The 27693-nt window shown below is 35.7% G+C and overlaps 1 protein-coding gene across 4 annotated transcripts in view; it reads left to right on the top strand.

Annotated features, from left to right (window-relative positions):
- Positions 1-27693, top strand: part of RBFOX1 (RNA binding fox-1 homolog 1) — an 875363-nt gene that overhangs the window by 243301 nt on the left and 604369 nt on the right. Inside the window, exon 4 of one of the 4 annotated variants that reach the window (XM_083800075.1) lies at positions 2544-2606. The exons of the other annotated variants lie outside the window; for them this stretch is intronic. Coding sequence (XP_083656201.1) covers positions 2544-2606 — 63 coding nt within the window. The remainder of the gene's footprint in view (positions 1-2543; positions 2607-27693) is intronic. 4 annotated transcript variants of the gene reach the window in all.

The following is a 27693-nucleotide window of genomic DNA, read 5'->3' as shown; positions in this document are numbered from 1 at the left end:
CTGGGGAAAGAGCAGCTTGAAAGCTGCCTAGCAGAAAGGGACCTGGGGGTGCTGGTAGACAGCTGGCTGAACGTGAGCCAGCGCTGTGCCCAGTTGGCCAAGAAGGCCAATGGCATCCTGGCCTGCGTCAGAAATAGTGCAGCCAGCAGGACCAGAGGAGTGGCTGTCCCCTTGTAAGCAGCACTGGTGAGACCGCATCTTAAATATCGTGTTCAGTTTGAGGCCCCTTGCCAAGAGAAGGAAATTGAGTTGCTCGAGCATGTGCAGAGAAGAGCAAGGAAGCTGGTGAAGGGACTGGAAAACAAGACTTATGGGGGTCGAGTGAGTGATCTGGGGCTGTTTAGTCTGGAGAAGAGGAGGCTCAGGGGAGACCTCATGATCTACAACTGCCTGAAAGGAGGTTGCTGCAAGGAGGGTGTCAGTCTCCTTTCTTAGGTGACAAGTGATAGAAAATGGTCTCAAGGTGCATCAGAGGAGGTTTAGATTGGATATCAGGTAGAGTTTCTTCATGGGAAGGGTGGTCTTACATTGGAACAGGCTGCCCGGGGAAGTGGTGGAGTCCCCACCCCTGGAGGTATTGAAGAGATGCACGGATGTAGCACTAAGGGATGTGGCTTAGTGATGGGACATGGCAGGTCAGTTCAGTGACTAGATTTGATGATCTTGATGGTCTTTTCCAACCTAAATGATGCTGTGATTTTATGACTTCCCTAGCCAGAGTCAAATAACACATCAGGAATATCATTTTTTTTCTCTTATGTCTTCATTTGGTAAGTTACTCTTCACTCAGCTTGCTTTTGTAGTATTACATTTGGTCTTGGAGTGAGACATTTTGTGGCAATAAAACCCTTTTTATCTAATATGTTTATTTCAGGCCAATAGAGAGATTTTTCTTCCTATTCAGGCAGTGACTTGGTTCCTGTATACTTGCCATCTGGTTTTCAGCTTAGAATTTTTGTTTTCAAAATATGTTACTGTACATAATTTGTACAGCATGTTGCACGTTATTAAAGCCCCTTTATTTTTAGGGGGTTTGGGTTTCCCAATATTCTCTGCCATTTTGGGGTGTGTGTTTCATGACCCTGACATAACATCCTGAGCTTATGAAAAATAAAAATGGGAGATTAGGTAGGATGGGATATCAGAGAATACTAGTAATACTAGTAATACGAGTAATACTATTTAACAGAATTGGTATAGTAGCAATGTGCATTCACCTGAGAGTGAATTGGGATGTTTTGAGGACAGTAATATCCTCTGAGGAATGGATGCAAATTGCAACTCCCTTGGCAAGTGGAGGATGTCCATTTGTTAATGTTGCTCCTTATAGACTCACAGTTGCTCTAAATTTTTTAACATATTCTGCATGTTATATTTCTACTTTTTGATTACTGGCCTTTCAAGTGAATGTCTCTGCAGTGCTACAGATGCTGGTTGGTGGCCTCTAGGAAATAATTCCTAATCTGAATGCAAATTAGTAATAATAACAGAATCTTCCAACAATTTTTTTTTGAACTGTTACGATGGTAAACTGATAGGATGCAGTGTTGGGAATAGAGCTAAAGGAAAGGTAACCTGTGTTCTTTGGGGTGATGTAGGTACAGATGGTGCTTTTCATGAAATATCCTGGCTGACTGCAAAAAAGGATTTGCAAGTCCTTCTGATTACACCAGTCACTGAACAGGGATGTTTTTGCACTGCTGAATAGGAGAGGGTCATCAGTGCACTTTTGAACCATGTCATTCCTGACCTGTCAAAAGGACTTTAACTCTTCAGGCTATCCTGAAACAGGCAGGATCGAAAGGTCAAAAATGGCTACAGTGATAAAAGAACTTGAAGAAAAGGCAGACTATAATGTTTGCGTAGATTGCCAGACACATCTTTCCCTGTGTAGCAGAGACCTTCATTAATCTTAGGCAACCACTAGAGTGATCATATATTCCAGAGTAACCGAACTGCTGTTTCTCAGTTGATGCACTCAAATATATCTATTTTCTAACCACTGCTCTTTCACTTTTTCTGTACACATCTTTTCCCCGTTCTGTAGTCCATCTGAGCTTGCTATTTGGAGGAATTGTAATAAATGTAGGTGTTATCCCTTTCTGCTGCCAAATAATCAGAAAGTATTGGGTGTAACTTGAATTGAGTAACACTGCATTGATTTCAAGAAACTGGTGCCGTTTGTTGTGGACATACTCTTTCAGCGTATAGTGAATGAAACAGAACTGTCACAAGACAGTTCAATCTCTAGGCACTTCTCTGTTAATTTGTTTTGCTTTTTGTAGCGTAAGTTGTTGATTTTTTTTTTTTTTATTTAAGCCTAATAATGTTGCAGGCTCCTTGAATCTTCAGCAGCCCTGACTTCTAATTAAATTTATTCAAGAACTCACACAAGTTTCATACTGCTGTACATTTTTATAATTCTAAGCGTTGGCAGAGTTCTAATGTGTGTGCATCCAAAAGAACTTAGGGAGCTCTGCTCAAGGCAGGGAGCCAGCAGTTCTCTAATGAATCTGCGCAGTATTATTCTTCTGTCCTTCCAGATGAGAGAGACAATACTGTGCTGCATTCTGCTTCCCTACTTTGTCCTGCTTGGGTGCTTCGAGGTAAAGCACAGCTCAGAGTCTTGCTCAGTTGATAGACTGTGGTCTGCTTATGATTGTGCTTGTAATGCCACTGCTTTGACTTTCTGTTCTTGTGGTTCCTCTCTGTGTGCTTTAAGGCTACTGACTGAAGTCAATTCCTCAGTCACAGAATCATAGAAACACAGAATCATTAAGGTTGGAGAAGACCTCCCAAGATCTTCTGGTCCAACTGTCCCCCTACCACCAATATCACCCACTAAGCACCACATCCAACCTTTCCTTGAACACCCCCAGGGACAGTGACTCCACCACCTCCCTGGGCAACCCGTTCCAATGCCTGACTGCTCTTTCTGAGAAGAAATGGCTCCTCATTTCCAGTTTTCCAGTCCATGGAAGGTGTTTTTCATTTTATTTTACTTATTTATTTATTTATTTAGCCTCAGTTATGTCAATACATGGTCTTGGAGATACCTTTTATACTCATGTCAGTGTTTCAAAGATCCCTATGTGTCAAAACCAGATTCTATACTCAAACACACACAAAAAATCCACCCAGATTCTCTGATGTTGCTGCGAAGGGCTCAGCCACATGTAGTCCCTCTGGAAAGAGGGGGAGAAGTGGGAAAGGAATGGGAGGTGGCGTTGGAAGAGAGAGAAAGTCCTTTTCTTACTTTCATCCAGCTTAAAACTGATCTTTAGGTCTAAAATGCCACTGCCACCTAGTTTCTAGGCCCTTTTTAGGTAGCTGCACTTGTTTTTTCTAAACCTTTTTCTGTCTACCTGCAGAACTTTTCCTAGTCTGTCAGGAAACAGAGATGGTTTACTCCTTAAAGAAACGTGGGCAATACTTAAATACTTTTTCTTCCCATTGCATTTTTTTCCTATTGCAACTTTCATATCATTGCTTTATCCTTTACTACTGTTTTATGTCAGGTGACAGTCATTTTTCTGAAAAAATGAAGTCTCCCTTTAGTCATCGAAAAGTCTCAGTCTCATTACTCCGTGGAAGGAGAGACTAACAAAAGCTTGGATAAGGAAGCTATCTGATGACAGAGGCAAAACTTAACTTCCAGTGAATCTGTCTTGTAGTAAAAGTAATGTATGCCCTCTATTGAACAAGTAACCTATTGATTACAGCATAGGAACTGTACTCTTATATAGCTTTTTCATTTAATGGATAAAAATGTCTATAGCTTTTTTTGAAGTTGGTTTTGAGAAATAATAAGGGTTACAGCCTGTGTAACAAAGTACCTCTTAACAGTTATGGTATCTTTTGACTCTTAAGAGCCACTTTGTCACTTTATGTTTGTCTAAGGATACTGAACAATTTGCATTTATATTTATGTAATTTCAAGATAAAGTGATTCTGTGATTATCTGTTCAAAAAATCTTCTTCAGTGGCTTTCTTCTACCCATCTGAAGATGGATTGCAGAAAGAAATGTACTCCTGAATGCATTTACCAACTATAAAAAGGCTTCTGTTTTATTTGACTAGCTGTTTTAAGCATTTCTTTTTCCTTCTCCCATTTGTTCTGTATAAAATCATGAACGTCAGGAATATCAATTCTGACATATCGCTAGAGAGAGCTCCTGAGATATTAACACTGTTACCCTTGCACATAAGTGAAAGGGCTGGGGATGCTGATTCTTTAACAAGACAGCTCTTTCCAAAATGTTTCTCGATCATTCTTATTAAATAAGCTAACAAAAAGAAATTCCTCAAAATAGAGCAGAGATCTCTACATTGTTCAATTTGACTTCTCTTTTGTCTTGTTCAGCTACTTTTTTCTAAGTTCTTTAGTAACCAAATAATCTTACGTATTGTTTAACTTATATATTTCCCATACATAAAAATATATATTTGTATATAAATAGGAAAATAATATATATATAGATGAAATAGGACATTTCAGGTCCTTCTGCCATTACTGAAGAGAAGTGAAGAACGTTAAACAACCTTGGCAGGTGATCAGCCATTAAGAGGATTAAAAAGGTTTGGTTACTAAGGCTTTTATATTCAAGTTGAATAGACAATCTTTCACTTAAAATACTAATTTTGCAGTCAGAACAGAACTGCATCGCTGTATGCATTGCCTATGCTGGTGGATTTAGTTGATTAAGAGTCAGGTAACCCTTCTTGAATAAAAACCTGTTTTACTCCTGAGTACTGCTTTATTCTGCTCAAGTTTTGTAATTCATCTTGCAGTGAGGCTTTTTTTTTTTTTTTTCCCCTTAGAAGTTTTGGCAGCCTCCTTGTGTCCTGTCTTACCTACTTGCTGCCTACCCATGTTCGTCAAGAAAACTTCTGTTATTGAGATTGTGGCATACTAGTGTCTCTTTTGAAAGGCATGAGAAGCTGAGGAATCCTGGATCTCTCTTCATTAAAGTGATGTTTCTGGTTGCCTAAAGAGTTCTTTTTCAGTTTTTGACATTCTTGAAACTGACTGCTAGTCAATGATTTCATCCGCTCTTTCAATTAGTGCCTCCACTTAACCACAGAATAAGGGTATTTTTTAAGTTTGGTGTTTCTGTGTTTCCTCATTATCCCTGCCTTGGTTGTAAAATTTATTTATTTATTTATTTAAATTTTGTTTAGTAAGTTGAGTATTTAAAATCAGTTTAATGTTGTTCTCAGCACCACAGAAAATTAAGTGCAATTTTTATATAGGTCAGTTAGATTATTTTTGTCTCCCTTCTGAACTCTAAAGAAATGGTACAGTAATAGCGTTGATACGGTGCCAGAATTAGCATTCTCTTTCTACAACTTGTTTTAAGAACTTGGAGCATCATTTAATTTGATTTTATAATGTTGAAAGCTAATCAGCTCAGTTATGTGCTTCTTTGTATTTGGGAAGACGAATTGCATTGTTAGACATTTTGTATATAACTGTATAACTAGAGGCCAAATATTCCAAAGAAATGCTTTAGATAAGTCACTTTACTAATTCATAGCTGGTGCAGAGGGATTTCAGATGGGTTAAATAAACTGGGAATTCTAGTTATTTAGTAAGGCCTATGATAGAGCCATGCATGTATACATGAGACATCATGTTTTACAGGAAAAGCAAATCGGGGCTTGATATGTATAAAACCATAAGGCACAGGAAAGCTAGTGTCCTTGACCATGATGCCCTGAACTAGGATGAATGTACTCTGTATTCAGTAACATGCTATATACTACAAATATCTATAAAAATTCATATATTGTTCACATTAATGACATTGTGATCTCCATTGTTATTACAGGGTGCCTAGTACTTTCTCAGATAGTACATTTTGGTTTTGGTGAGTGATACTGCTTTGTCTCAGTATATTTATCTAGTCCTTTTCCTCACCAAATGAAATCCAGAAGACTCAGCTGTCCAGGTGGCAAAGAAACACATCTGAGCAGCATTTATCTCCTTGATATTAAAAATAAAAATAAAGTTAAAAATAATAACAAAAGGCAGTTGTGCCATTGCCTTGAGGTTCACTTTGTACTTACATCCTGCACTTAACTTCTGGTTGTGGTCATGCATGACACTTTGTCATCAGTGCACCACTTACTGTGACCTCTATCTGATGCTGAAGAATTTGCTAAGTCTTTAAGAATAATGTTCTGAGCAAATTAGATCTAAATGGATATATTGGGTAAAATAAATTCACCTGTGAAACAGACCTGTAAATCTTCCCATGACCCTCTTCACTAAAGGGAGTTGTTTATAGCATTATATTAAAACAGGAATAGCAGAGAAATCTATATAGATATTCAATAGCAATTTAAGAGGGAGAACTGCATGGCTTGTGGGATTACAGAATATGGAATTTTCTACTTCCCGGTCATTCCCTTGAATTAAAATACACTCATGGTAGTAATAAAAATTTGTTACCAGATGACAGCTCTTCAGTTGCAGGTACGAAATGAGCTGAGGTTTTCTATCCAGCTGGTAATAGGCAGATGGTTACTACACAGAAAAAAGAGCATCGCAGCTGACACTATTAAATACTTTTATTGACAGTCTTAATGGGGTGGTCAGCAGTTAAATAGGTAATTGCAGAGTCACCTTTTTGACCTTGGATTTGATTCTTCTAAGGTGTTCTTTTAAGCAGTAGGTTTTGTGTAGATAAAAGTTTAGCAGATAATATATTTTTCTCCTTTATTTAGTAGCATTAAACATTATTTAATGAGCAGTAAGAGTTAAGGGTACTTTCTAAACCATTGCTAAGTAGCAGAAATTCCTTATTATAGACTGTATTGTTCCTTATTTTGTATGGCCTTTGCAACAAGGGAAGGATTGGTAAGCAAGTGTATTTAATAACTATTTCGGCAGAGGTTAACGTTAATTTTCCTCACTTTTTCTTTCGGGCTTTCCATTGTTGCCACTGTTGAATAAGAAAGCTAATTTATTATGGATGTATAGGTGTAACAGAACAGAACTGCTTCTGAAGAGAAGATGTAGTGCTTTTAATGTGTCTTAAGACTGTTGTCCTTTGCTGTTTGTAGAAGGTAAAATGCTCTGACAAGTCCCTGTGACTGGGCTGTGACTCATGAAGTGGGAAGTTCTACAGGAGCTCCCACAAAGCAGTTCTCCACTGATGGAACTAAATCATCTTTCTTGTGTTTTCTCAGAGGCTTGTTTTGCTCACATTGTGGGGGAGTTTTTTGTGAAGTTCTCACACTAATAAATGCAATAGGAAAAACAACTGCCTTGTGACTCCTGAAATACATGCAGTACCATTAACATCAGAATAAATGTGCCTCCAGATAACTAGCATTTCTGAGGTAACACAACTATCATGAAAAAGAAAGGAATGGATTTGCAAAAGAACATACATGCACACACACAAACATATATATACACGCATGTATATCTGCACACCTAATTCTGTAAGTAAAGGATGTGGAAGAGGAGTGGTTCATAATGACAGGAAGACTTTATAGGGATATATCATATGGTACAGTAAAGACCTGCAAAACAGCATTATGTCATGTAGCTGTCAAGCTAACTCTTGACCTCCTTGAAGGTGGACACCAATCATTTTCACGTAGCTCACCATCAAGTAAGAAGAGGGCAGATAAGAATTTGGAGCTACATGGTTTGATCTTGGTGATGGGAAATGATTCAGGTTTATAAAATATTGTGACTGATTGTACTGAAAGTAACTGTTGCCTTTGGCTGGAGGCATTATCAGCACAATGATATGGCTATTGGAAGATGCAGAGATAAAAAAAAAAAAAGGCAAACAAAACTTAAATTGAAACACCTGCAATTATTTAGGAATTTAAAAAAGAAAAAAGTTTTTTTTTCTGTCATGTTCTTGATCTTAAAATGAAATATATTATGCTTTTTGCTGTTTCAGATCTTAAATACTCTTCAGTGAAGCCACTCGATATATCTGTCACTCTTATAGTGTAACCTTTAACAGTATTTCTGAATTATATGCAGCATTTGTAAGAAATGTATTAATGTGTGAATAATTACGAAAATCAATTTACAAACTCAACACAGGATATTAATAGCCCTGAAGGCAATAAGGTTAGCTACAAGTTTCAGCACAATGTGTTTTTGTTATTTTTATTTGGAGTTCTTGATATTGGTACGAAAAGTTTTAAACAGAAATACTGAAAGATTTGTATCGTAGGAACTAATAGGAGCTAATAAAATAAAACTTGGCATGAAGTAACAATCTTAATGCTGATGAACATGGCAAGTATGCAGTCTTTCCACTTGAGGACAGTTAACACAGATGGCAGAACTGATTTTACCATGTGCTATATGTCTTATTAATTGCCGTGCCAATTAATATAAAATCCAAAGCCTGCTTCTTTGTTCCACTATTATGGACAGTAGTTTGTTTTGGGTATGTTTCCTGTAAAGTATCAGAGTATATTTATTTCATTTATTGCTCTCCCCATTCTTCTCCCTGTCTCTCCTGGCTCCATTCTCACCCCCCCCCCCCCCCCCCCCCCATATTGTTACCATCATACATGTGTTTGAACTGTGTTGAGGACCAAGTATACAGGAACTAAGGTGTTATTTAAGCTTTCTAGAAAGATTTCTGCTCTGGGCTTCTCCCGTGCTAAACTAAAATTTTAAATCAGGTCTTGTGCATTGGTCTTATTCTTTTGGAAAAGAAGATCAAATCCTATCCTTTTCAGAGGGTGACTTAGTATCCCAGCAGAGAATAATTGAAGTGACATTCTAGAAACAAGTATAGTATATGTGCAGATTCCATAACAATGGTTGTATCAATGTAATAGGTGTAATAGGGATAATTGTATCTTTGAGTCAACTACATCAGGTTTGTAAAGACTGGGCTGGGCCAGAGATCCTATTCTACTTCCTCTGGGTGATCTGAAAAAAAAAAAGTCATTCTGTGAGAAAGAAGATGGACATAACTAATTGCAACCCCAAACCGATAAACTTTGGAGGGACTCTAGTACAAATCAAATAAAGAAAGCCTTGTAATTAAGAATGGAGTGTTGTAAAAAATAGTCTGCTAAAAGTGAGGCCATTAAACCAAGAAGTGACGTGCGACCAAGACACATTGACAGGAACAAAGAACGTGCCATTTGTTATTTCTTTGGGGCCTGCCAGAATTATAAGCAGCCAGTGTACTAGGTAAACTTTGGTGAACATGTAGATTGATGTATATGTTTTCTCTGTCCTGGACTTGTCCTCGATAAACTGTGCTATATTCTGGGAAGTCGATTGAGTTTCTATTACTGTTCAACTATGTTGTCTCCTACACAGTCTAGAATTGCAAATGCTGAGCTAGTATCAGATTTGCTGCAGCAGTAAAAGTGAATTGCCATCCACATCTTCAGTCTGGCAGGACAGAGCTTAAGTTTATGGTTGAAGGCTTGAAATTTGAGTGAGCTGCCTCTTGAGACTGCTAAGGAGTCTGAACAGCTGCAGAACTTGACAATTACATTTATTTATTTATTTATTTTTAAGATTCAGTGTCCTAAAACCTTTGCAAGCCACATATATGATGAAAGCCCCCTTTGGAGTAAGAGATGCTGTTATAGCCCCTAGCATCAGTTTAGATTAGGGAATATTGTATCATAGATTTCACCTTCTAACTTACACATTTCATCTGTGTAGATTTCATCAGCCTGCTGCTGCAGATTTTTTTTTCCTCCTCATTTGGTAGTTGTGATACCAGTTCTGTCTGCATTTTTTATAGGCACATGTGCTCTTATCTGTCCATATGATTTTTTGAAAAATGCACTGCGGATCTAGAACAGTTGTTAAGGTGTAACATTCCTGGTTGCTGAACTTCTGTTCCGTCTGGGAACATGCTTTGTTGAAATTCAATTACCATTTTCTCATTCTTGAGTTAAGACTCATCAATGCAAATGAAGTTATGTCTTCACAATAGGTAGAAGTATTTATAGTAGGCATGGGAGAAGAAATAAAAGGGAAATAAAAAGAGAACCATTCCTAATTCACTCATTCTGAGGCTAGACTTTATGAAATTGGTGAGGCTATTTAATTGCAGTTAGTGTTGTGTCAAATAGCACCCTCAGCATAAAAGACACCGTCCCTGAACTTTACCTTAGTAATCGGAAGACATAAATTTGAAAGTAGGGGCCTAAATATCATTCTAGTTTGAAGTGACATATTCCATTTCTCTATTTTGTTATTGAATTTAATGAAAAAAGAACATATAAACCCAAACTTTTTAAACAGCACAGCATAGAATGTTGCATTTGGTGGCTTAAAGGAGTGTTCTATATCTTCAGCAAAAAGCATAATCTGATTTTGACAAGCAGTTGAGAAATACGGTGATATTACACTAATATGTTCCTTGATTCACATCTGATCTTAGTAATTAAGAAGGAATATTACAAGAATGTATTTGCATGCATGCCTTCACACACTAGCAGTGAAAACATCTCCATAAATTTGAATGCCACTATATCCCATGGTGCCTTGACATAACAGGGAGCAAGGCACACTTAAACATCCTATGGTAAACACAGCACAAAAAATTTTGGCCATATTGATAGTTATGGAAGAGTAGAAGAACAAGCCATATGTGTAGTGAAATTTCCCCAGAATTCTGTCACAAATGCCAGAGATTTGTAGTTTTGGAGTTCTCCAAAAAAGAGGTGATTTTTTTTTTTTTATTTTCTTGATGGATTGCTTTTTGAATACTTTTTTAGCTTTTGGAACTGATACAAAGTTGTAATTAGTTACTCCAGTATTTTTCAAGGAGATAAATTATGCTACCTATGTTATGATTTGGAATCTCTCTCCTCTATTTTAAAAATAAACATTATTTCCTCTTTTGCAGTCTTCCAAAAACTTTCCAGAACATCATAGAAGGTTTTCTGGGCCTCTGAAATTGCTTCGGATGCCCTAAAGCAAAATCAAATATCTGAGTTTAAAAAGTCATCTTCAGGTATTCAGGAACTCATTGCTTTCTAATCTTGTTCTTTTGTGGGATTATCATGTTAACATCTCAACTAACTGCATCCTTTTAAGGAAAAATAGGAAAAAAAGATGTCAACAGGTAGACCAAGACAATTGATAGCTTTCCTTTTTACTTCTGTTGAGTAATAGTCTATTTATTTATTTATTTTTAAACATAAAAATCATAAAACGTTTTATAATCTCTCATAACCAGAAAGGTCTTTGTTAAGCTTTAGTCTTTATAAGCTTTTATCTACACTATTAAGCTTGTCATACATGCCAATGCTTCTTAAAAAATCAACCTAGTTTCCACTCCCTATGCTTCCCTGTCAGAATATACCCAAGCTGGTTTCTTATCATTCTTATCTCTTCTCCAAAACACTAATGTGAATGTCTTAAATATGATTTTGTGAAGTTCCAGCTGTCTTAGGCTCCTTTTTCTGCCCCTCGTGTTTATAGCTACCAGATTCCTCCTTTTCTCTCTACTTTTTCTTCATATTGTGTGATAATTTCCTTTTCTGGACACCTATATCTGTGTGCACACAGACACGTACACACATATGCATGTGTGCACACTTACGTAAAGAAAAAAATCCAATGTATGCTGAATTACGCAGTTCATAAAAGGCACGCAGCAAAGAAATCTTTTTGTCTTGACTCTTCAAAACACTTGACACTTTGCTCATTTATTTCATCATACCAAGAAACCAATAACTTACACAAGGAAATCAGAATAGAAAAATAAAATAATAAAAAAATACTAAATTATCATTATTTTATGTATCTGAATTTCTAGGCTTTGCTTTTTGCTTGCCTTTTTTCATCTCCTTATAGAATAGTGTTTTCAGTTTACCGTTTGCTTTTTTATTTTAATAAGATGTTTTTTGTCATTATGGGCAGAGTGAAACCTCCTATTTCCAGATATATGTTGTCTAAACTCAGCTTATACAATTATATTTCAAGGTGACCTTTTTTTTTTTTTGGCTATGACATGAGGACATATGTACTGCAGTGTACATTTACTAGGTGTTTATCTCTGTAATTGTTTTAATTCTTGGCTGTAGGTCAGTTGGTTTGGTGAAGGATGCTTCAGTGTTGTTATTTTTATTTATCACAAATTCAGCAGATTTATATAGATTCAGTAGATTGAAAAACTGAAGGTCAGAGAGATAATTAAAAGGCAATTTTACTTTCTTCTTTTGTAAATCCTCAAATGTTTCCCAAATAACCATATGGTTATTTGGTTTAATAATTTATGTTTTGACACATAGTAATTTTCTATGAGGGACTGTATGTAGAAAATCCAGTAATTAGCTACATCACTACTTTTTTGGTTAAAAATGCTTTCTATTAGCGTATGTAGTGTCCATACGTATCTATTGCAGACACGAGCTGATGAGTAGTAGTAGCTTTTCAAGCACACTACAAGTTATGTTTTCTTTAGGAACACACAAAATTTCTACAGTCCGTGTTTCTACTTGTATGCGTATTTTAGGAATAAGCATAGTGGTGTCTCCAAGATGTAATTAAAAAAAAATAAAAATAAAAATGTGAGGAGCATAGTTTTATTGGGCTGCAGCATAAGTAAGTGAAATTATTTGAAACCACCTTGGTGTAACTGGTATTGTTTTTATTGCCTCTCCTCTGTCCAGCCCCCCCCCCCCCCCCCCCTTCTGTCAATTTCTGTCTTGGGTTTTCAGCTCTGATTTATCAAAAATGTGGCTTTACTGGATATCTGAGAAGAGAGATGCCAGTGCTTAGATTCGCTATTCAGCCTCTGTCCATTGGTCTAGGATAACCAACGTTTGCACCAAAAATTACCTTCTCTCCAGCTGGATAGGGACATTTTATCATCTTTAAAAACTGAGGCTACCATTATGTTATAATTGTTAGGCAATTATTTCCCATTCTATTACAAATTTACCCTCTGACCAATTCTAGCCGTGATACATGTGGCAATGAGGGCAGGGAAGACTGATCAAAGCTTGTAAGAGTTCCTGTTGCTGCAATGCAACTAATTACCTTCTATCCCTGCTGCCTTTGCCACTGGTCACTTGTTTCTGAACATATATGTCATCTTTCCTAAAGCTTCCTGTTCCTAGGCGATTACCTTTTGTGCTCAGATTCCAGAATCACAGAATCATCTAGGTTGGAAGAGACCTCCAAGACCACCTAGTCCAACCTCTGACCTAACACTAACAAGTCCTCCACTAAACCATATCACTAAGGGCTACATCTAGACGTCTTTTAAAGACCTCCAGGGATGGCGACTCAACCACTTCCCTGGGCAGCCCATTCCAATGCCTAACAACCCTTTCAGTAAAGAAGTTCTTCCTAACATCCAACCTAAACCTCCCCTGGCACAACTTTAGCCCATTCCCCCTCGTCCTGTCACCAGGCACGTGGGAGAATAGACCAACCCCCACCTCTCTACAGCCTCCTTTAAGGTACCTGTAGAGTGTGATAAGGTCGCCCCAGAGCCTCCTCTTCTCAGACCCAGTGGCTGTCCAAGAATGAAAGAGGGGCATCACCCGGTTCTGTATTCACCTTTTTTGATGCTTGAACTTGCTAGAGGCTTAGCTGGGAGCTTAAATACTGTCCCTCTGCGTACACTTGCTGGGACACCAGACATAAATCCCCTTGCTGTATTTCATTCCCCTTCTGATTTTTTTCTTCACTCTGGAAGTCTACAGAAGTATACCTTCATTGACCCCACTCTCAAATTCCTGCTTTCTTATTTTCTGATCTGCAAATTCCTACTGTAGCCCCACCTCCTAAAACCACCAGATTTTGTTGAGAAAGAAGGCTTCATCGGGCAAAATGCAGCAGGTGCAGCTTCTCTTACTATACAGGAAGGTGGTAGCTTATGGAAGTCCTCCCAGCCCAGAAGATATGTTTTCCATTGTAGTCCAACCTTAATCTACTTTTTGGCTGGCACAGAACTGTTTCCTTTCATAAGTCTGCTTTTGCATCCTCTCAAGTAAAAACAGAGTATTTTTACTTGTTTTGGAGAGTAACAATCAACTTTCGTCATGCAATGGAATTGCTAAATATGAAATAAACAGAGCTACAGCATTTGATGATCAGCTTTCTTTCCGTGTACTAAGAACAGTCAGTGTGGAAACATTGGAGTTTCTCAAAGGAATTTTTGTAAGTGTTGGTCCAATCATTACATCAGTCACCAATGATTTCCCCTTCCTTTTCAGGAGAATTTCCACATATGGGAGGACATAATGCTTATTATGCAAAATATGAGGTGCTATTTAAATTAAATTTGGTAGAAGTTATTGATGTAGTGAAAGAAGGTGAGCAGAAGACCAAGCAGATAATTAGAATCTCAGAGCACGTGATGGATGGCAAGAGGCAGAACTGAGTTTGCTTAGAGGGTAAGAGGGTATTTTATTATATTCTTCAAGCTAGCCAATGGTATATAAAAGATAGAGCCAGACTGCTTGTGGAAGTGCACAATGAAAGTAGGAGAGGTGATGGATGCAAGCTGCAACACAGGACCTTCCTCTCAGTTATTAGGAAAAAAATGTTACCACAAGGTTACACAAACAGTGGAGCAAAGGACCGGAGAGGCTGTGGAATCACTGTTCTTAGATATATTGATAGAGTCGGGAATGTTTTAAGAAGAAATAGATATTGTCTTAACAGTAGATTATCCGTAACTGACCTGAAGAAACACAGTAAGTTGAGAAATGGGCTATTTTTTATTTATTTCTTTGAAGCATCTGATATGACCTCAGAGAGAAAGGTACAGAATTGGATGGGTCGATATTTTAAAGCATAACGTCTGTATTTTGTGTATAGTGTTTTCTTTTGGGGCTCTGTAATAGGCTTCCTATTCCTCCTACAAGTTTCCAAATTTTGCTTTCATCTTGAATAAGATTAGACTATTTTTCTAATAGATTCACTATCTTATATTATAAATGGTGCAAGTAGTGTATGTCTGTATGTGTGTAAATCATCAACCGTATGAGATTTCAGTTCTGTCTGCCCACTTACGAGGCATTTAAAATATATTTTTGATAATGAAAATCATAATGTTAATCTCACACAGAGATGGATTTTGAAATGCTTACTTGTGCTGATAAGCTTAAAGGGGAGGGAAATTAAGCAGCTTTTTTTTTTCCTCAATTTCAGTTATAATCATTGCCTTTTTGCATTTTCTCCATCCCATTCTTTCCTTTCTTTTCCATTTTGTTTCTGTTACGTAAATAAAGATTTATAAAGTGTAAGCTTAATAGCACTAAACACATTGTTAAATTGGTAGAGATTTGGGAGAAAGCCCGGACTAATTAACACCAATTCCTACTCTATTGCCAATTTTTAACGGATCTTAGGACCAAATCTTTTGGAACTGAAGTTATACTGAAGGCATGTTGAAAATAGAAAATTAATTTGGATATGGTCACCTTGAGAAACAATCTGTTACCAGTATAGTGCTTGCTTTTTGTAAGTAATGAGATATATACAATATAAACAGATAAATTCCTTTTTGAAGCTTTATTTGTAACTAACTAAACTCTTCAGGAATTCTCTCCAATTATCTCCATACTTCTTCCTTAAGACTGAAATACTTAACAAATAATGACCAATTTTAGTATAGAAAGTCCAATTAGCAATATTTATTAAAGTTGATAACTAATTCAGTTTTTATAAAAATCTATTAACAAGAAAAACATGGTATAGCTCTCTAATATATATATATATATATGGAGCTCTGTACTTCAGAAATAACTGAAAGACATAAAAAAAGGAAGGGATATTTGTAGTGCAAACAGGATAGGATTATTTTACCTAACTTCAAACATATTAAGCATGCCTTAACTAGCTATTCAAGCTCCGTTCTTCAGCTGTGGTGTCATTGGAGAGGGATACTCCTCAGTGGCAGCCTGTCTCTGGTACCAATAGATGACTAACTTAGACAGCATGACTAACTAGCAGTCAAAACCAGGGGAGATGAATCCAGCCTGTAAGTAAAATGACTGAAAAAACATCATTTGGATAACTTTTTTACAAAGGCTTTTTGAAAGAACAAGAACATGAAAAAAAGTTTAGTTTCATCAAAATTTTCTGTCTTTTGAGCTGTCTTCCATTTATTTGACCAAGATGATTTTAGTGAAATTCTCACCTTCTTCAGGCAAAGTGTGTGCTTTAACCTTTGTACATTTAGGACCAGAGAGCCCTGAATGTTAAAAGATGATGGCCTGTGATTTAATACCCTGGCCCTCTACTTTTTCTTCTCCTTTGCCCTCTAGCTCAGAGACTGTCTTACCTAGCTATGATTTTGTATTACTCTAGTCATTGCAGCATGCTGCTGGTCAGAAATCAAAAGTTAAATTGATCATTGCCAACTTCTGAACGTTAACTCAAGAAACATAAGCAGGGGGTTGGAATGAGATGATCTTTAACGTCTCTTCCAATGCAAACCATTCTGTGACTGTATGAAACCTTTGCTAAAGCCTCCTGCTTGCCCTTTGACATAAAGTGCTATCAGAAGTGTCAGGGGAATGTAAACTTAAGCAGCCTGTCATTGCACACTGATGCAAATCCTCTTTTGTTAATCTTGGTATAATAAGGAACTATACAAATTGGAATTACCATTCAATTGAAATACTTGATACTGGATGCCTTAAAGCTCCCACTACTATTTGAAATATTAGTCTACTGTAACATACTAGACAATACTTCCTTTCAAATTATCTGAAATTTCATTTATTTTCTGTATAATAATGTCCTTGTTTCTGAAATTAAAGCATCGAATACATTTGATTATTTGGATAGGCTACCTAGGGGGATGATGGACTTCCTATCATTTCTGTTTTATAAGGACAAATTCAATAAAAATCTTTCAGAGTGGTTGGTTTGCATCTGATCTTGCTTCAGAGAAGTTGCATGATCTAGAGGACTTCCAGGCACATCTAAGAGTATTTAGATTGAGTTCATTTTGTACTCAAAATGAATGCTTTTTGACTTTTTTGCATTTTTTTTTTTGCATTATCTAAACTCTGGTTTCTTAGGAGGAAAAAACATTTTTTCAGCCAAGCGGCTGCAAGGTATAAATGCATTCAGTATGTCTTAATTTTTATAAAGTGATATTGCATGGAAATGATTGGAGTAGAAATAATTGAATAGAAATAGAAAGTAGAAATAGATTGGTTGTTGGCCAGATTTTAATTTTTTACTGCCCAAGCATTTTTCACATTTTTCTTACCTGAAGACTTGGATAAGAGAGAAGACTAAACAATTCACCTGTGGTTATATGAAACAGTGATATTCCAGCTGAAAAAATAATTTTAAATATATTATTTGTCATCAAGGTGCTTGATATGTGACTAGCCTTTTAATGGCTTTCAGAAATGTGCTTCACATAATTTGAAACAAACTTTCTTATCAGTATGTGTTGCAATTAATTTAATCTTGTTTCTGTTATTTCCACAGTATTTTTCAATTCAGTGAACCTCATTACATTTGCAAGTGCATTAAATTAGAGTCTGGATAGAAGAGAGATGATTATCAGTTAATTTAATTATGTTTCTACATTTGCCCATTTAATGATATGTCTGCCATTGTTGTTGCAAGCCTTTTCTGCAGTTGCATGATGTAGAAATTAGTTCCAGCTCCATGTATAGTTTGTGTTACCTGATAACTCCTGACAACTAAATGGAGGCACATGTTCAGCAGTGAGTCTAATCAGAAAGCATTTACTCTACATCCAATGCAGTATGGAATATTCTTATTATATTCACTACATCATTTCAATATTTTTGGCTTTGCATATGTGATACTTTTTTTTTTTTTTTTTTACTGTTTTACATTAGTAATTTAATTAAGAAACAGAACTTTACATTCTTATTTTGACTGAGAAGCAAGTAAGCATGCTATTGCACAAGTCTGTTCTAGACAGTTAAACAGTTTAGTTAAGGAATAAAGAAATGGTCTGGGCTTTTTTTTTTAAATATATATATATATGTGTATATCTACTGAAGAGGATCAATATACTTTAAAACACTGCATGACTTCTGGTAGCGCCATAGCCTATTTCTGTTAGTCTTCTGGTACAGAGAGATGATGGACTGTTGTGCTGGAATAGATAAAGGAATAGATAAACTGAGCTTTTTCCAAGACAAACACCAGGCTAACTCCAAGAATTAATCATCAAAACAAATCAAAAAGCCATAAAAATAAGATATTGGTGAATTATGAAGATTATTTTAGTCAGTTGTTCTTTGCACTTACAGTCATGAATACTGGTCATTTACTTTACTTATTTTCTTGTTTTCCCCATGCACATTTTTATTTCAGTTCTTCAGCGTCAGCTCTATATTACGAATTGAGGTAAAGTCCAAAGCACGATGAAGTCTTAATTAGAGCCTAAGGCAGCCAGGGGAAATCCTGTGGTGCCAAGAGGTCTTTCAAGATACAAAGCCACTGCGGATTGGGTTTTGTGCCTGAACTGGCCAGCCCATACAGCAGGAAAGCCAGATTTTCTCAAAGATAGGCTGCTGCTGTAGGTAATGTAGAAAAGTTCTGTACTGTGGAACTCCCTGGTGTTTACATCTTATGAATAAGTAATGTGGCAGGAAAATAGCCTAATCTCTATCTACATGCACATGCAAGAGGTTTATGAAGACCTGAAAATAATTGTTGTATTTCTGACATGATAGAAATTGGCTATTTTCTTTGTAAGTTATTTTAATCCTTCTGATACTCTTGATGGGAGCAAGCCCTTTAACAAAATATGGCAAATTTAGTGCATGTTTGAAGTTGAGAGCTGTGTGTGTGCTCAGAGTGGGAGAATCAGGCTGAATAAACTCGAGAAAGACGATTTATTAAGCAGTCATTGCAGAAAACAGCCATCTGATGATTGTCTTATTGATGATGGGTGAGCTGATGCCCCAGGCATTAGTGCTATTACTTCTCGTTGTTGTAGAACTTGCCATTTGTAGGACACTCGTTTGAGTACTGCTCAGACTACCACGAGTTGTACATTACTTCCCCTGTTTCTAATAACTTCATAATTGCCCCTAACTGGCTTGAGTTTGACACAGCCCATACCATATGACGTACGCTCACTTCTGTTTACGCCTATTATATATTTTTTTTGCACTTCATTTACTTTTACAGGAAAGTTACGTTCAGGCAAGGATGACTGATACGCAGGCAGTGCTATTTATACAGCAGTAGTGGAGGGATATGCCAATATCAGTCAGATCCACTGGAGTGTCTGAAAATTAAAAATATTAAAATTATTTCATAGATGTGAGGAGTTTAAATCAGAAGACAAATCTTGTTCTTTCTTTTTCTTACAGCTATCCATCTGGGGTTTGAGCACTAACCTTGTGTTTGAGTTGTAACTGATGATTTTTTCAATATTTGACACTTTGTACCTGTTATTCTTTTTCTTAATAAATGAGTACAATCCTTACTGTCCCGCCCCATTTGCAAATAAACGTTTTGAATATCTGCCATTGACCAGGGTCCCTGGCAGAAACCTTTGAGCAGAGTCACTGGAAGAATTCCCATGGGCTAAACCATGATGTTGTGCTCCTTTCTCCTGGCAAAATCATCATTTAGAGACTGCAGGGCGGGGATGAATCAAGCCTTTTGTCCAAACACAGAAATAAAGCAAGGGTTAATTAACTAGTTCTGCCTGTAATAGTGTCTGATTACAGAATTCTGCAACTAATGCCAAGGGCAGAAGAACAGATATGCCATTACTAAGAATAGCAACTGGGAAACAATGGATTTAATTAATAGATTAGTGAGATTTTTGGTTCTCCATTTGATATGCTGCAGAACAAAATCTTTCCTTAAATGAGAAAAGATTTATGGCTACTTGGTTTATCATCGTACTGTATTACAAGAGTTTTGCATTTTCTACTTAACTTTTCTAGAATTTCTCTGGTTTTGTTTTCCTGTTTTGTTTTGAACTACTCCTAATTTAGTAATTGACTATTACTTACTTAATTGTACTTGCTGTAAAGTGAGTGATTTCTACTCTCCTACTTCTTGTCTATTCACTTTTGTGAATATGCCCCCAGACTGATATTTTTGGAGGGACCGAAAGGGAAAGATTAATCCCTTAGTATTCTGCGCTTGAAAAATACCGTGTGTCTTTTTGTCAGGAAGAATGCTTTCAAATCCTTCCTTCGTCTAAGCTACCATGCTTGACATCTCATTATTCGTTATTTGACTCAGCTGTTTCAGTTTCACCTTCACCCCGCTAATTAAGTAACTCATTGAATGTATTATTCAGTATTTGATTCTCCTATCTGAGTCAGTGGGAGATGGAAGCTGAAAAAAAAAAAAAAAAAGCCCCTTGATGGGATTAGAGAAAGGATTGTTGCTCTGATATGGGGGACTAGCATGAGAATGAGCTAATGAAGTTGGCAATACATGAATCGCATTCTGTCACTTCAGCAAGTGTTTGGATGCCGGTGAAAGTATGGGGATTAGATTTGCTTTAAACTGATCATTACTTAACTAAGCAAATAGTGACTTGTTAATTGTTTCAGGACATCTGTGGTGTGAAAGAGGTTCTTGAGCTTTATTTACATTTTTGTTTCTCTCTTCAGCTGTTGTCCTGCAGGGTATTGTACCATCATGTGTCAAGTCTAGATATGAGCCTTAGCTATTTATGGAACTTGGCTTTGTTCATTGTTTTGGCTCTGCTACTAACTTGTATTACTTTCCAGTGCTTTTGGCATTTGATGAATAATTTATTTCATTTTTCTTGGATTGTAAATGTAAACAGGAGCGCTTTGCAAATGAGCAAACGCCAGCGTTGAGCTATAGGTTCTCTAATTGCATTCCTGTTGCTGTGAATTTGATTGCATTTGTAAGTAGTCTTTTAGATTAAAAGTGAAGGGTTATTACAATTAAATTCCTTTATGGGGTGGTTTAGAATATTTCTTAATATTTATATTAAACCTGAATTAAATGGAATTGTAAACAATATTCCTATCCACTTAAAATCTACATTTTTTTTTATCATGCTGGTTAAGGGAAATCTTTTTTAATTTTTCTTTCTAAGTGTAAATTAACACAAAAATAAAATACCACCAGAGAAATCTAACTTAAAAGTATGATATTTACTTGTGATATAGAAGACTGAAGTTCTCCAGTGTGTGAATTGAATTGAGTAGGGTAAGGATTTGAGCCTCTTTCTTTAACTTCCTGTTGTTTTTTTTTTTTTTAAAAAAAGAAAAAGAAAAGATTTGCTGTTCATTGTTCTGAGGTAAATGTAAATGGGGCCTCACTCTCCATCTCTCAGGGTTGGGTTATCTTTTTAGCTTTGATAAGAAATCCCTTCTGGGCTCTGAGAAGACAATCTCAGCAATAAGTCACTGAAAACACTGAAAACATGATAACTTCCAGAAAGGCATTCTGTGTGAGAACTGGTTATCTTCCACCAAAAATTCATTGGAAAAATTCCAATCAAGTCTTGCCTAGGATGTTGTCTCTAGAATAGTTGTCTCTAGAATAGTTCTTCAAAATATACATTCAAATGAAATAGTTCAGGTAAAGCACAGTTCAAGAACTGCAAATTCTAGCAAACTCTTATCTCTGACTTTGAATGATTAATGTTCTTTCTACAGAAAAATAAAACTGATAAAGTTTTGTACTGAGTGTGAAGTTCATCCTCAACGGTTTCATGGCTAAACAAAAGGCAACCTGTAGCAACCTGTAGCAGCATCCATTTTTGTCTAATGTGTGTTATTTGTGTGTTTCATTTTTAAAGAAATGCATAGTTCCTAAAGCTAAATTCTAAAGCTTATAGGATATATCTAGGGTAAAAAACACTGAAGTCCAAGCTCTTTGCTTTGATGTTTGATGACATATTTGTTGTTTTTGTTCTGGAGTAAGAGTATGTTTTATCTGTTTATCTTAATCTATTTTTGTTCAGCACTCTTCTAGATCTTGAAAAGTGAAAAAGGTAACCTTTAGTAAGAAGCGATAGCTTTGGAACAGATTTGACCCCCTTAATTTGCTTTTGCTTGTGGAGTTTTGTTTGTCCTGAAGGTTATAGTTATCTGCAAAGAAAACCAAATGGAATGGGACATCTTTAGATTAGAATTCTGACAGCTACCTTTTTTATACTCATCTTCTTGCTAATGAGAAGATGCTTAAATATTTTATTAAGCTACTAAAAGATCGAGAACATTGTCCTTAATGAGACATTAAGTAGAAAAAACTGTACTGTCAGTTTTTCAGTTGTTTGAGACAATGAAAAAATTTACTGTCTTATCATACTAACAAGGGCTCATAATATTTATAATTGTATCAGCAAACTGAACTTTTATGCAGCTATTTACTTGTTTTACACTTGTTTAAAGTAATGCTTTTTAATGGCTTTCCTAGAGACGTGCTCAATCTGATTGGCTAGCAAAAATTTTCTGCTGTTTTATTCTAATGAGAAAAATAAGTTAATACCTATATAAACTTAGCCAAGATTTTTTTACATTTTACATTTTTTAATGTAAAAAAAAAAAGTGTAGTTAATCACTTTTTTCTATGTATTACCTTAGTGCTTTTGATTTTTTGTAGTTATACATTTATATTTGCACAGGTTATATAATAAAATGCTGAATTGCACTCCATTTTTATGCAGTGATGTTATTGTTTTGATTTTGAATTAAAAGAAATAATGAAATAGCACTTATATTTCACTTTTTCACAATTTTAAGTAGAACAATGTATTGATTGCACTGCATAGGGAAATGAAAACCCTTAGGCTTATGAAATTGTTTTTAGCTGTGTTCTGAAGTTTGGGCATTGACTTGAAAATTGTCATAATTACTTCATGAATATGTCTGGTTTTGACTTACTTTCAATGCGCAGTAGCTTATTTTAGAACTTTAAAATACTTTTAACTTTAAATAAGAAATGATTGTTTGTATCAAAGGCTCTAAAATATCTCAACTATGTTTCAAGAACTTTATGTCCCTCAGATGGCAAGAGCCATGATAGTCATGCAGAGTGCTCCACCCAGTATCTTTGTTAAGGACAACTTATTCTAATGTCTTCTAATATTCTTTTTATATGCAAGTAACTTTCAAGAGGTTTTTTTTTTTATTCCCCCCCCCACGCTAACGTGTCTATAGTTATGACATATAGAAATTACGTCTGAGGTTTATAGTTATATAGTTATGACATATGTTATATACATATATAATATTATATATAGTTATATATATTATGTCATATACTTATGACATCTAGAAATTATGTCTGAAGTAAATCTGCTAATCAAAGTCTTGAAGCCTTTGTTCTTTTCTTCAATCTTGTCTACAAGTAGTAAGATGCACTCATGCCCATACTGCATTACCTCATGTATGGCTAGGAATATACAGAACCCCCCCGTACTCTGCCATGTCCCGTGCCAGCACCAGAGCTGATCGCCCTGCTGAGTGAGTTTCGAATGAATGAATCACTTCTCTCTCCAAGTGTGTAGTTGTAAAAATATCCCAGCAGTTACCTAAGGCCATGCCACAGACTCTCCTGATTGGTATCATGTCAGTGAGGATGTAAACATACGATGTATTCTGAAGTAGATGTAAAAAATACTCCTGTTGGAGACTATCATTTTCCCAAATTCTTCTTCCTTGAAACAGTTATATATAAATCATATTCACAACTTTTTATTCAAAATATATGTGATCATTAATAAGCCTACAACTGACTTGGGGGGAAAATAAAAGACCCTCATTAATACCAAAATTGAATTCCAGCAGTAAGTTACGAATGCAGACTTCATTGTTTCTTGCTATATCATGCAATGTCTACGAAAAGGGAGTGCAAAATCTGTATGGAGATAGTGAATATATTGTATGATTGCTGTAGTAAAGAAACACGATTTAAGACTTGTAGTTACTGTGATTTTCATTTCTGGAATGAAGAGCTGTTACTCAGTCTTGCAGGAAAGGTAATAGCCATTTTTTGTCATAAAGTAAATGCCAAGGTTTTTAGAACAAGAAATATTGCTTTTCAGAGAACAATATAGTTGAGAGCATAGACAATGTGGCAGTGGATGGCTGAAATATCTGCTGGGGATGGGTATGGAAAACCTCAACAAAAAAGCCTGCATCAGCTTCAGAGATTGGTAAGGCTGGTTTTAGTTTTTAGTATTAAGGTAATTTTTAGTATTAGTTTTAGTTCTAGTTTTAGTATTAGGGTAATTTTTTATATAGTTATTGAATTGTGCATGAAATACCCATGATATCATTTTCTAGGTGGATTTAGACTCTTAAAGTTCCCGTTGTGCTTCCAAATTGTTTTAACAACAGCAGTCAGTTGTTGATAAAGTAGTTGCTGGGAGTGACAGCTGAGAACAGGTATTTTTACTTTCGAAGATACCAGATGGGAATTAGGTAAAGCGTGGTGAGCTGAAACCTTCAAAAGACATGCACAGTTGGGTAGTGAAGTTCATGTGTTGTTTTTTTTTTTTTTTGTCTGTCAGTTTGGTTTTTTTTTTTGGTTGTTGCTTTTTTTTTTTTTTTTTTTTTCAGAATTGCAGGAGGTCTGAGGACAAGAGGAGTTAATGTATGCCTTATCTGTTTTTTGATTATTGTCCTCTAGAGTCTTTTATAACTTTGACATGGTCTTTTGGAAATTGGTCTTTTGAAGCTTTATTTATAAATTATTATTTTAAACATTAGCATTCTAAAGTGGCCTGTACAGGCAGTATTTTGTGAAATAGCTGTGATATAGAATCTCAGTGTTCGTGTTGTTTAGGTAGAAAACTGTGTACTGCATCTGCTGTTCTGAAGGTTATTTCAATCTCTTAAACATCAACCTGATGTTGGCTTTACTATATCATTACACCATGTCAAGAAGTGGATCTTTCCTGCCTGATAGAGTGAACATGATGTTAGTAGTATGAAACAATCTGGTATAATTTAATAAATATTATTATTTGATTATCATCACATAATGTCATAGAACATATCTCTCTGGCTGCATCATTAATAATCATTAGGCAGAGCAGTGTAAATGGTGATGATTACCTTCAGTATTTGTATTGCAAAATTGGATGCTGTTTTAGATTTGTTACTTTGAGTATATTAAAACCAATGCAGGAATATCATATTTAATTAGTTTAAATTCACAGGAAGTGAAAAGGTACTTTATAGTTACTGGGAATTTAAAGCTACAGAAACAAGGAAACAAAACTGTTAGTGAATTTTAGATTATTTTACTTGAAAGTTCTTCATGATCAATCAGTTTTATTGTGTCTCTTAAAATGTATACCAGTTATGACTATAATTTCACAGCACTCTGAGAACTCCAAAGGGAAATAACAGAACTTACCAGATTTTCTTCTGTAAACATTGGTCATCCTAACAACTTTGTTTTGTTATAGTAGTTTCATTATTTTTACTTTGGGATTTATTATATTTCTTTCATGAGTCAGTAGCTCATGCAAGAAACATTTTATGTGACTCAAATGTTTTTAAGGGTAACCTTTATGTGCATGAACTGTCATATGTTTAAAAAGAAAACTGAAAATAAGGCTATATAAAAGCAGCAACCAAAAATTGCACGTCTCTTCCTAACATTATACTAATGCATCCATGATTTTTCTACAATTGAGAATTACCAGCAATTTATCTTAAAAATGCATTTAATACTTTCTATTTTCATAAAAAATATTAGTTTTAACTGCTAAGTCCATATTTTTGTATCATCCTTTCAGTCTTAACTATTGAAAAGCAGTGAAGTATGTTTTGAAGAATACCAGCTCTATTTTAGTAGTAGATACTGCCATAAACTTTTTGTTGTTTTGTTGTTTATGTTCAGCTATGACAAGACATAACAGTATTTTGTAGTTAATGGCTATATGAACAGCAAAATAAGGAACATGTATTACTTGTCAGCCTATGTTCTATACTCCCATCTTGGTTGAAATGATAGCAGGATTGATTAGTTGTTGTTGCTAAAACTAAGGATTCATAGAGAGATTGTGGATATTTTTCCTCTATGCTTCAGAATTTGCATTCAGTCTTTAAAGGGAAAAACAAAACAAAAAAGCCCACCCTTTCAGAATTTATTAGGATAATAAATCTTAAATAGATCTAGCAAAAAGAACGTAGTTCAAAAAATTGATCAGGTTGAATAAAACTGTATTAACCTGCCTCATAAAGAAAGAGGGAGAAATGTATTTTTCTGCTATAATGTGATTCTAATAGCTTTTTAGTTTAAGGGAAATGTCTGCAGTTACACTTACTGTGGGTTGAAAATAATTCATCAAGGAAGTGTTCTGAATTGAGAAGCACTGCCATTTGTGCTCTATCAAAAATTGGTTTTGATGTAATCAATTTTTTAGAACTTGCAACTGATGTACTGGTTCTATTTTACTTTTAAATTGTGCAGCTTAGATATTATTCAGTATTCATGTTTGGGTAACTTGATTAAACTAGAAAAAAATTACAAAAAGTCTATAATGTGCAAACAAACAACAACTGAAAACATACTAATCAATCCTTTTGTAATTTGTCTCAACCAGTACTGAGACAGAACTGTCCTTCTGCAAAATATGCCAGGGCTGTTTGTTCTTAGTGAACGTGTTCTGGGCACGTTAGTATTTACGTGGGCCTTAGCATCTCTTTTGGGGGGGAAAGAGCCAAGAAAAAATGGAAGGAGTAATTCTCATCTGTATGCTTACTTCAAAAGTTATGTGTATGTTGGTACTGAGGCATTGATGTGGAAGGTAAAGACTGAATTTCTGCATGCTCGTGAAGAAGAGCATGTGCTGGAGATACTAGGTGCTGATGGATGTTGAGCAGTAATACATCCATGGCACTGACATTCCTCATCCCTGCTTACTTTCCTTAGCAGGCTTCAATTCCGTGTTGTCGTAGCTTCTTTTTAGGGGCACTGTGACTAAGTGTAGTTCATCAGCATTTCAGTGCTCTCATTTGATCAGTGCCTTTTTTTGCCAATTTATCACCTTCCTAAAAAGATTAGGAATAGAATTGGGTTCTAATGTCTTCATTACTACATAGACTGGCAGGTACTTACAAGGAAACTGGTCTTGTATACCTTAGATCGGGCATAGAAGAAGGAAAATAGAACACATCTCAGTCACTTTCTTCTTGACAGTAGTTACTAAAAAGTATGAAAATAAATCAGTGCCGTTGCCACTCTAAAATCTATAAGCTTGCAGTCTATTTAAATTCCTTATTTCTCTTGGATGTTAAAGGATGTTAAAGCAATAACTGTACTCATCAGACCTTCTTTTTAATTTGCTCATTAACGTATAGCCTTTTGGATGCAGTCTTCACTCATGCGTTTGCTACCACGTTCTTAATCAGTGTCAGCATAGACACTGCTATGTCAGGAGTGTTACGTATAGAAAACTTAAGTGTTTAGTTGCTGTTCAAACTGGTAATTTTAATATAAATTTTCATTGCCATCTTTTAAGATTTAATATTTGCTAACCCCTAAATTTCAGTCTTAACCTGATGTTTTTCAAGTTTTGAGCAGCAAATTCCTAGATACTTCTGCATGATAAATTAATCTCTTGAAATAATATGCATTTTTTTCCTAAAATGCTGCATATTTTTGTTGTTTTGTGCAGTTATGATCTAAGGGCATAGACAGAAGGTAAACTCAGAAGTGGTGGGTTGTTTTTTTTTTTTCCCACTGGACTAATGAAAACATGTTTGAAGAAATTGGATGAGCTGAGGCACAGGAAG

Source organism: Anser anser (genome assembly GCF_964211835.1).
Source record: "Anser anser genome assembly, chromosome: 15".
In the NCBI taxonomy this organism is placed as follows: Eukaryota; Metazoa; Chordata; class Aves; order Anseriformes; family Anatidae; genus Anser; species Anser anser.
This window is presented reverse-complemented; position numbering and strand designations above follow the sequence as displayed.